The 11,479-nt window shown below is 39.3% G+C and overlaps 1 protein-coding gene across 1 annotated transcript; it reads right to left on the bottom strand.

The window, feature by feature from the left end:
• On the bottom strand, nucleotides 1-10,633 carry ND-49 (NADH dehydrogenase (ubiquinone) 49 kDa subunit). The gene is made up of 7 exons (XM_028308134.1): nucleotides 10,508-10,633; nucleotides 9,807-9,922; nucleotides 6,600-6,709; nucleotides 5,474-5,675; nucleotides 3,987-4,174; nucleotides 1,293-1,456; nucleotides 1-124 (listed from the first exon to the last, which is right to left on the bottom strand). Exons 1-7 carry the CDS (start codon nucleotides 10,600-10,602, stop codon nucleotides 1-3), a joined length of 999 nt encoding a protein of 332 aa, XP_028163935.1. The 5' UTR covers nucleotides 10,603-10,633.
• Nucleotides 10,634-11,479: the final 846 nt, after the last annotated feature.

Genomic DNA, 11,479 nt, shown 5'->3' with positions numbered 1-11,479 from the left:
CTACCTGTCGTAGCAGTCGCCGTGTGTTCCAATAGGCACATCAAACTCGACGAGGTGGTAGGCGTCATAGGGCTGCGTCTTGCGCAGGTCCCACTTGATGCCGGAGCCGCGGAGCATCACGCCGCTGGAACAAAACATTACTATTATTAAAACAATCTTAAATTGACAACCCTAAACGATAAAAAGATCATCTCAGTTAAAAATATAGTGCTTGGTTTTGTTGATAGGTTAGTGGCATAAAACCTATCCTATAGCGTGTCCCATGGTACACAAAACGTGTATATTATTACATGGAACGTGTCTAATGGTACACACAATGTATCTAGAGGTACCTAGTGGTACAAAAGGACATAAAAACATGTCTATTAACACATACACAGCGTGTCTAGCTGTACACTGTGTGTCTAGTGGTAACAGACTCGTGTGGCACACAGGTGATACAGAGAACGTGTGTTGTGATAAATAAAGTGTTTTATAAATACAAATAATACACTCTCACATATAAAGTAAAGACATTCTTATTTGACATATTATTTGTTTTTTCCTTTTTTTTGTGTTTACTATGGCATAGGTAGCTTTTCAAACTTAAATTGTGTTTTTTGTTACTAGTATACTAGTAATAATAAGTAGGTAGTAATCTTTGTTAAATAAAGGATTTATTTATTTATTTATTTATTGCACTACTTCTTACCTGAAACCATAGTTAAGCGCGTCCTGCGCGGTGACCACGCCTATATCCTTGGTCCGCTGCACCCAGATGCGGTTGGTGGTGCATATAGTGTGTCTACCGTTACATAGGGCGTGTCTAGTGGTACACATAACTTGTCTAGTGATACATAGAGCGTGTCTGGTGGTACACAGCTTGTCTAGTGGTACAAAATGAATGCGTGATGGCATAAAGTATATCTAGAGAAATAGTACATTGTCTAGTGATACACAGAACGTATTTAATGTAACATGGAAGTGTTTAACATACCTAAAACCATAATTAATACGCCGATATCCTTGGTCCGCTGCATCCAGATGCGGTTGGTGGTATATAGAGCATGTCTAGTGATATAGTATACAGTGTCTAGTCTGTCAAAGTTTGTTTAGTGGTACATGGACCGTGTGCAGTGGTAAATAGCTACATAGATCGTGTCTAATGGTACATATAATGTCTACCGTTATACAGGGCGTGTCTAGCAATACCTATGGCATGTATAGTGGCACAAATAACTTGTCTAGCGACATATAAAGTGTCTAGTGAAACACAGAACGTACATATGGCATGTCTAGTTATCAATAACTACCTGAAACCGTAGTTAAGCGCGTCCTGCGCGGTGACCACTCCAATATCCTTGGTCCTCTGCACCCAGATGCGGTTAGTTGTAAGGACGTCTTCGACCTCGTCGAGTCGCTCGCCGAACTTGCTGGAGAACTCGTAGATGTCGTCCATCAGGCCTAGTGGCATGTCCTGGGGATAGAAAATTGATAGAACATTTATTTGGTTGCTTGAGAATAAATATCTTAGCAGCTTAAAAAAAAAACAATTATAGAATTTTGTTATGTATAATCTACTTTAAGTTGGTACATGTATAGCCTGACCAGGAACATAAAAACCCTCGCCATGTTGCGGAAATCTAATGGTACTAATTTCTTTTAATGGCAACAATAACTAAAAACTTCATTGTCATGTCACCTTGCATGTCAGTCTATTGCTGTCAAAGTGTAAACAAACTTTATTTTAAATGTGCGCAATTGATTTTGTGAATTAAATTGCTAAATCTTTTTATAGTCGTGAAATAAAAGTGGTTCACAATGTGTTAAAGTATTTGTCGAAGAGAAGTACTAAGGGTTCGGACAATATTTTCATTGAATTATGTTTCCGACAAAGGTTGTCAAATTGACTGACATGTTTGTCGTATAGTACAGTCAACTATGAAAATTAGCTGTGGTTTGTTTCAACCACCTATTTTAAAGTTTTTTGTCACTTTGTAAGTGTTGAATTTTATGGAATTGGGAAAGAAGTACCGAGTTTGAAGCGTTCATGAGCAGACATTGTAGTTGAATATGAAAGTTTAGAATTTGATTATTGATGAATAATAATAAAATCCTACTTGCTCGATCGATGGTTTCATTTAATTTATTTAAACCAGTTTACCTGTTTTATAATATTTTTTGTTACTTTATGAAAATATTAAATTAGCCCATAATCCTGAATCCTGATACATAAAGTTAGCCTATTAATTTAATACAGGTACGACTGTACTCAGTGTTGCACTATCAAATGCAATTGACGCGCCTCTATGCCAGGGTTTTTATGTTCCTGGTCAGGCTATAAGTGTTTTTTTCACCACAATAGCAGTGTTTCATCAGTGATTCGTACTATAGTAATGTGTGTGTCAGCGCCATCTATTGGTTAAGATTACCACTAGTCTGTCGTAGCGCGTCAATAGATGTCACCAGTCTTCTCTCTTCAAACAGCCAGAAGAAGGTTTAAATGCTTCTCTCTCTCTCTCTCTCTTGAAACAGCTATAGTCTGGTCTGCGAGCACGTAGAATTTTGTCCAATGACCCTAAGCTACCCATCCTTATCGCTCGCGCGTAAATATGTTGCTGTCGCGCTCGCACACTCACTGCTTTAGAAGGTTTAGATGCTTGGAAGTCTTACCAGCGACACTCCTCAGGAGTAGATAGATATCACCACAAACTTCTCTCTCTCCCTCTCTCTTGAAACAGCTAGAAGAAGGTTTATATGCTTTAAAGGCTTACCAATGATACTCCTCCGGGAGTTGATATATGTCACCACAAACTTCTCTCTCTCCCTTTCTCGTGAAACAGCTAGAAGAAGGTTTATATGCTTTAAAGGCTTACCAATGACACTCCTCCAGGGCGGATGTAAGCCGCGTGCATTCTAGCGCCGCTGACTCTCTCATAGAACTCCATCATCTTCTCTCTCTCCTCGAACAGCCAGAAGAAGGGAGTTTAGGGCTCTCAACATCAAGGAGATGGTTTGAAGACTTACCGTGTATCCTAGACTCTCTCATAGAAAACTCCATCATTATGTGCGATATGATGAATTGATGAAGCTTCCTTCCAAGCTTGTGTAGTGCTCGGGGACCATGGTCCAGTTGATACCATCTCGGATTTCCTATTATACTTGTCAGGGCAAAAAACTCTGTCACCGCGATGCAGGTTAGTAGGTGCGGTGGCTCGTACCATAGTAATGTGTTAGCGCCATCTGTTGGTGAAGACTATCACTAGTCTGTAGTAGCGCGTCTTCTCTCCCTCTCTTCGAACAACCAGAAGAAGGTTTAGATGCTTCTCTCTCTCTCTCTCTCTCTCTTCAAACAACTAAAGCCCGGTCTGTGAACACGTAGAATTTTGTCCAATGACCCCAAGCTATCCATCCTTATCGCTCGCGGGTAATTATGTTGCTGTCGCGCTCGCACACTCACTGCGGGCGCCCGTCGCACAGTCGCGACAGCAATATAATTACGCGCGAGCGATAAGGATGGGTAGCTTGGGGTCATTGGACAAAATTCTACGTGCTCGGCGACCAGACTATAGAAGGGTTAGATGCTTTAAAGGCTTACCAATGACACTCCTCCGGGAGTTGATATATGTCACCACAAACTTCTCTCTCTCCCTCTCTCTTGAAACAGCTAGAAGAAGGTTTATATGCTTTAAAGGCTTACCAATGACACTCCTCCGGGAGTTGATATAATGTCACCACAAACTTCTCTCTCTCCCTCTCTCTTGAAACAGCTAAAGGAGGTTTATATGCTTTAAAGGCTTACCAATGACACTCCTCAGGAGTAGATAGATGTCACCACAATCTTCTCTGTCTCTCTCTCTCTCTTGAAACAGCTAGAAGAAGGTTTATATGCTTTAAAGGCTTACCAATGACACTCCTCCGGGAGTTGATAGATGTCACCACAAACTTCTCTCTCTCCCTCTCTCTTGAAACAGCTAGAAGAAGGTTTATATGCTTTAAAGGCTTACCAATGACACTCCTCCGGGGCGGATGTAAGCAGCATGCATCCTAGCGCCGCTGACTCTCTCGTAGAATTCCATCATCTTCTCTCTCTCCTCGAACAGCCAGAAGAAGGGCGTTAGGGCTCCGACGTCGAGCGCGTGCGTACCAACCGCCATTATGTGGTTGAGGATGCGGGTTATTTCGCCGAACAGAGCTGGGAAAAAGATATTATATTAAACTAGCTGACCCAAACGTTGTTTTGCATTTAGGGGTATGAAAAACGGTCTATTCCACTTTGATCACCTGGCTTTAATCACCCAGGTGATCAAAGTGGACTTCAAGCGACAATTTGAAACTAAAATATGAATAAAACTGGAGTCCACTTTGATCACCCAGTTCATCTTATCCATGGGTGATCAAAGGACACCAAATTGTCGCTTGGAGTCCACTATGATCACCTGGGTGATCAAAGCCAGGTGATCAAAGTGGAATAGACCTGAAAAACAGTGTACATCCTATTCTCAGACAACTTTATACACACAAAATTTCGGTCTGTCAACAAGCTGTTTCGGGGGACTTTTTTTACAAACACTGACACAAAATTTTTATTAGATATTCTTATTTTATTGCGATATTCTTACGTTCGTTTGTTTCAGCATTTAGGACAAAGGACTCCCCCAAGGAATAAAGTTCTTGAGATGGTATAAGCAAATTAAGCCTAGAAATGGATTTCATGACATAATATCTCCTAGGTCAGACCAACAATTTTTTAAATGGGGTCAATTTACACATATCATTTTTATACACCTCAAGCCCTAAGCACTTTGATACTTCTTTTATAATGCGCACTGCTAGGGTGCTCCTTAGAATTCCCTGCTAGCCTCTGTATTCACGAACCCTCAGGTATTGAAGGTACGAGTGAACAGGCATCTTTTCCATGGTTGCTCCACCCTAGACCTTATTTGCACCCCTGAAAGATTTTTATTAGGAGCAAGCCCATACTACAATAAAAGATACTCACTTCTGATGTACTTAGCTCGCAGCGGAATATCGAAGTAAGGCAGCGCTTGGGTGTAGCTCAGATCTATCAACTCTACTATAGTCTGGTCTGCGAGCACGTAGAATTTCGTCCAATGCGGACGAAATTCTACGTGCTCGCAGATCATTTCAGCCACAGGACGTCCATCCACTGCTGAAAAGAGGTTGGTAGCATTAAGTAGGTATAGTCTGGTCTGCGAGCACGTAGAATTTCGTCCAATGACCGCAAGCTACCCATCCTTATCGCTCGCGCGTAATTATGTTGCTGTCGCGCTCGCACACTCACTGCGGGCGCCCGTCGCACAGTCGCGACAGCAATATAATTACGCGCGAGCGATAAGGTGGGCAGCTTGGGGTCATTGGACGAAATTCTACGTGCTCGGCGACCAGACTATACCTGCTTAATGCTACCAACCTCTTTTCAGCAGTGGATGGACGTCCTGTGGCTGAAATGATGATGATGATAGATACTCACTTCTGATGTACTTAGCTCGCAGCGGAATATCGATATTCAGTAGCTTCTCAACTGCCAGGCTGTAGCACTGCTCGTTGCACATCATGGAGACGTAGTCCAGCCGGTCGAAGTAAGGCAGCGCTTGGGTGTAGGTCTTGTACTCGATGAGTTTTTCAGTTCCTCGGTGGAGGAGACCGATGTGAGGGTCGGCTGCTCGGACAGTCTGTTGGTTAAAATAGATTCCATGATCAACTTTTTCACAACACTTCAATGTGGTTAGTTAGTTCAAAAATCAAGTTAGTTTTGAATTTGCTGTACAATTCAATTAATGTCAATGAATAGTCAATTGCAAACTGGTGATGTTATCATCTTTGCCATACAAAATCTACAGAAAAAATCGCGTATTAATGACAGCTCATAAATGAAAGCTTCACATAGGAGTAATGAGACGGACAAAGCCGTGGCACAATCATTGGGATATCTGTTCTTTTTCAGGGAGGGCCATTGATATGCCATGTTATGGGGGCATGCAAAGGGGGCTGTGCACCATGCACATGGACACAATAAAAGACTGTTTAAATCAAAATTGATCCTCGGGCAAAGGCTTGTCTGAGATAAAGAACCGGGGAGTGGGTCAATGGACAATTTGACACCATTCTCCAATAACTCGAAATCACAACTTTTCTAAAAAGACACTTCATTTTGGTCTTAAAAACTTAATTAATTTTAAATTACCAGTAAATTACGATTTTTGGTCGCATTGTAATTGAAAAAAGTAGTTTATTTGAGTTCACTAAATAGTGACGTCACATGCTTGTAGTCCCATACAAAATCTATGGGAGAGTCACGTTTTAACAGTTTTTAAAAGTAAGTCAATTGATTGTTGGTGTCAACATGTCTATAGATGACCCACGCTGAACTGTCCCGCCAAACTCAATGACAGGGGGGCGCTACCATCGTTCAACTTTATGGTTTCCAACATGGCAAAAATCGGAACCAGCGATTCGGTATTGACGGTGGCGCCCCGCTGTCAATGTCATCGATAGGACAGTTCAGTATTTTGGAACTATATTTTAAGTTGCAAGATTTGACGACAGACACCAGACATGTGAAAATAATGAAAGCTTGTAGTTGAATAGAATCTCACCTCACCGTCCAGCTCCAGGACAAGTCGCAACACGCCGTGGGCGGCCGGGTGCTGCGGCCCGAAGTTCAGGATCATGTTGCGGACGTGCTTCTCTGCTGGCGGGATGATGCCTGACGGACAAATGCTTGTTGTAATTATGCATGCTCAGTGCCGTAACTAGGGCGGTGCCAGCGATGCCCAGGCACAGGGCGCAGACCCTGGAGGGGCGCAGAAATGACCAGACCAAGCATTTTTCAAGGGCGCAGTTTTGAAAGCTCGCACCGGGCGCATAAAAGGCTAGTTACGGCACTGTGCATGCTTATCAGATGCTCTTAAATTTAACCTAAAACAGAAGTGGAACTGGGCAGGACATTTGGCAAGATATAAAGATAAGAGGTGGACCTATCAAACAACAAAATGGCAAGGCCCAAAAGGCAAAAGAAACGTAGGACGGCCGAAGAAAAGATGGGCCGATGACATAACAAACAAGGCAGGGAAAAATTGCACATAGCCAGCAACAGGGAAAGGTGGAAAAAGATGGAGGAGGCTTTTACCCAAAGGGGCCACAAACAAGAGATACAGATTAATTGAATGAAACTGTAAAAATGTGGAATATAAAGCTATAATAATAATAATTACATCCCATGATATAGTCGGAGTGTGGGATATGATGCTCAACCACAATAAGGAAGCTAGATGTTAGTGCTTCCTTCCGAGCGGGTGTTGTGCTCGGGGACCAAGGTCCAGTTTACACCATCTTGGTTTGTCTATATATACTTGGCAGGATCTAAAACTCCGTCACCGCGATGCAGGTTTGTATGAGCGGCGGAGTGTGCCATAGTGAAGTAGTAACAGCGCCATCTGTTGGTCACTAGTTTGTAGTGGTGTCGCCACAGGAGACTAGATCCAGCATGTGCACCACTTTCACTTTTGTCGATTATTTTGCGCTTAAAACGGCCTCTAAGTGTTGGATCTGTATCCCCACGCAAGCCTTATAAAGGACCGGGCCACTTTTGACCCGTGAGCTCCAAAGCGTACAAACATAATAATAATTAAGCATGAGGTAATTTTAAAAATCCAACAGGAACCTTCCTGTTGACAACCTCAATTTTTTTTAAATAGGTGGTAGTGTTAGAATGAAAACATGAAAATGGTTCTCTTTAGCGCTCCTTCCTAAGGTTGTCTGGAAGAGATTGTTTCATAGCAATCTCTAGTGTATTTCTTTCTTTCCTTATTTTGTGTGATGTACAATAAAGTATCTATCTGTCTTACACCTAGTACTAGACTGCAACAGATTCAAAATCAAAAATCAAAAGTATTTATTCAGTTTAGACCACAAGTGGCACTTATGAACGTCAAAATATTATTATAGAAAATAATAAAAAAAGAAAAGGTAGCCCTTATGGGGCACTTTACATGTCTCCTTATCTTTTGGGCCCTACCAGCGCTTTGAGACAAACATATGGCAAGTGCTGAGAATAATGTTGTTTGTTTGAATTAACTATAATGTTGTTTGAAAATGCATACTGACTCTAATGTATTATTATTAATTTTAATGCAGATGTCACTCCCTTTACTTCATAGGCAGAGACGGGTTCCCTACGTTTTATCGAAAGTCGTTTCATCGAAGGTCGTTTCATCGAAGCCGTTTCATCGATTGGTCATAATCTCGAACGTACGAAATATCGAATGCCGTATCATCGAATGGTCACATTATCGAATGGTCGAATCATCGAATTTCTTAGGCTGAGTTGCACCACCTAATTTTAACCGTAACTTTGACGATAACCGGTGGTTTTTGTATGGAATTTGACTCATTTTTGACGTTTGTCAAAGTTAAAGTAAGATGGTGCAACCCAGCCTTAGTGTCGAAAGGTTGTTTATTCAAATATGGCAATATGGAAGGTGACGTTAGGCTGACTTGTACCATCTTACTTTAACTGTGACAAACGTCAAAAATGTATCAAACTCTATACCTACATAAAACACCGGTTATCGTCATAGATACGGTCAAAGTTAGGTGGTGCAACTCAGCCTAAGTTAGTTTAAACCCAGATTTTTTTCCGTAACATAAAATATCCAACTATCAAGTTTAATGACATGTGGTTAAGAAGTATTAAGTTAAGTATCAAGAAAATGCGTTTTCAAACCACCAAAATAGTAAAAGGGCGGTAAAGTGATTTAAATTTAGAACGTCAAAGTTGGATTTCGCCGTAATGGATGTTTTCAAAATTGAAGGGTACAGGGGCAAAACAAGGAATATCCCTAAAATTCAAAAGTATATTTTTGATGGCAATATTTTCGATTTCCCGCGTATTTTTTATTATACAAAAAGCGTAAAAACAAGTAATAGTCATATGTATTTATATTAGTAGTTTATAATTTTAAGTGAAGTGACACATAAGAATATTTTAAACTATAAAAAATTTAAATGTTCATTACGTAACTTTTTGTTTTTGTGACATTTCTTGTTATACAAAAAGCGTAAAAACAAGTAATAGTCATAATATGTATTTATATTAGTAGTTTATAATTTTAAGTGAAGTGACACATAAGAATATTTTAAACTATAAAAAATTTAAATGTTCATTACGTAACTTTTTGTTTTTGTGACATTTCTTGTTTTGCCCCTGTACCCTTCAATTTAGCTTGTACTAAGGCACTAGGTAAAGGCGTGAGTGCATCATACAGCCAGGTCTGGTGGCCGTCGTGGCCGAACGCTATTGTGTTATTCAATAGCTATTTTCACTTTATATTTTTTTATATCGATGTCATGATTAACTCCCTTACTATTAAAAAGTTACACACTCGTTGAACAGTAGTTTAAAGTGACATTTCCATATTAAACGTCACTTTAAACAAGTGTTCAGCGAATTACTAACTTTATTAGTAAGTAGGTAACTCTTTAATATACAACCTTTCGACGCTAAGATATTCGATGAATCGACCATTCGATAATGTGACCATTCGATGATACGGCATTCGATATTTCGTACGTTCGAGATTATGACCAATCGATGAAACGGCTTCGATGAAACGACCTTCGATGAAACGACTTTCGATAAAACGTAGGGAACCCGGCAGAGACATATCTATCAGAGGCAAATAGACAAACCCCGTCTATTACAAACCCCACAATGACAGTTTTAACTTTCCCATAGGAGCTTGGCTTTATCTGGCCAGGTTTTTGTTTACAATTATTATTAGCTAGAAAATAAGCATTCTTACTGTTGTACGGTGGATGCTTCATCAACGCAGTGACCTCATCGGGGAACATCACCGGTCCCTCGAACTGCTTTATGTAGTCCGTGTCTGGCATCCATCGATGCGCTTTCCTTTGGGAGCTGGGAGGAGATAAATTAGGTCATACGATGTGTATTAACATGTCTCTATGTCACTTACATTACTACTACCTCTAGTCTTTAATTAGCTAGTTATTTCATAAATAACATGCAAGCGTTTAGTGAAGGCGCCATTTCATTTAACTGTTTTGTTTTGCAACATATTGTTACTATAATTTAAATAAGTCATTCGAAAGACCCAATCATTTGATATACTATTTAAAATGAATTGAATATTCAAACATCAAAGAGGATTCGTCTGTATTTGAGTAGTTAAGTGAACTTTAATTTATTTATTTAGGTTTGCTTCATTTTATATCTTTTTGATTGTGATGAAAATCTTAGTTTAAAATAAATATTTGTCCTTTCTTTCTATAGCGAAATCTAAGTATACGATAGAATATTGTAATTATCTATGATTATTTGAATAGTATATTTAAGTGTGTATTACAATATTTGCAGTAAAAATACAAAAATAAAATGTAAGAAAAATACATCCAGGTAACCTCAAATTATTACATAATTGTTTAATCAATAAAGCACTGATTTAAAGGCACAAAATTATTCATTTAAGCAAACTACACTCACTTCACATTATTAACTGCTGGTAAATTCAGTAAAAGGGCCTTAGTTTGCCCAAAATTCGAGGATTTTCGCAACAAAACATTCAACAGAGAGGCCATCTTTTACAGGACTGAGATCTGTTTCACGCGGTTGTTCCAGTTAATAATAAGAGCCTCAATTTATTTAAGAATTTATTCGATTACAGAGGTCATTAAAAACGTATAATACTTATTGCTGGACTTTTTAAAGTAATTTGTAAATACAGATCTTTCCTTAAAAATATTTTATGAGAATGATTTCATTGAACACAAGAAACGCATTTTGTGTGAAAAGTAGCGGAATTTGGAAACGTCAATCGTCAGGCGTGTTCTTTTTTTTTAGTGGAATTCTATTGGCACGTTAAATTCTCGTGGAAAATACTATGGATTTTTAAAATTGTACAAGCAACGATAATAAAAAAAATATAAAGTTGCTGTTAGGAACACACTTATAACATGCGTTTCATTCTACGATTTCAACCAGAATTTTATCTTATCACAAGTTCTTTAATGTAAAATGGAATGTGTTCATATCCTGTTTCCGCGCGGTATTCCAGCAAAAGCACAGATGAGAGAGAGTGGTAAAAGTAAAAGCGCGGTCTTTAATGAAAAGTTTTGTGTTAAAATAAATACGAGTATTTTTAACTTATTTTGTAGTACCTACCAGCTATTTAGACCGATAGCGTCGACGCGATGCTGCGCTGGTGCAATGATTCATTTCGGCCGTTTTTTCTGGCATATAGATTTCACTTTAGTGGACTTCAAATAAATAAAACAACGACATTTCTTACAATAATTTATTGCTTACATCTATCACCGCACTCACAGTCACTGTGACACTTCCAACTATTGTTTGTGTTTAATAACAACATGACGTTGTTTTTAGCAAACAAAATCTCCATTATTGAGAAATATCAAACTTGTCTCATTGAGGACCTTTATACAGCACAACAGCCTA

Source organism: Ostrinia furnacalis, unplaced genomic scaffold (assembly GCF_004193835.3).
Source record: "Ostrinia furnacalis isolate ACB-3 unplaced genomic scaffold, ASM419383v2 OfSCF2392, whole genome shotgun sequence".
NCBI classification, from domain to species: Eukaryota; Metazoa; Arthropoda; class Insecta; order Lepidoptera; family Crambidae; genus Ostrinia; species Ostrinia furnacalis.
The sequence above is the reverse complement of the archived record's forward strand: the minus strand, read 5'-3'. Positions and strand labels throughout refer to the sequence as shown.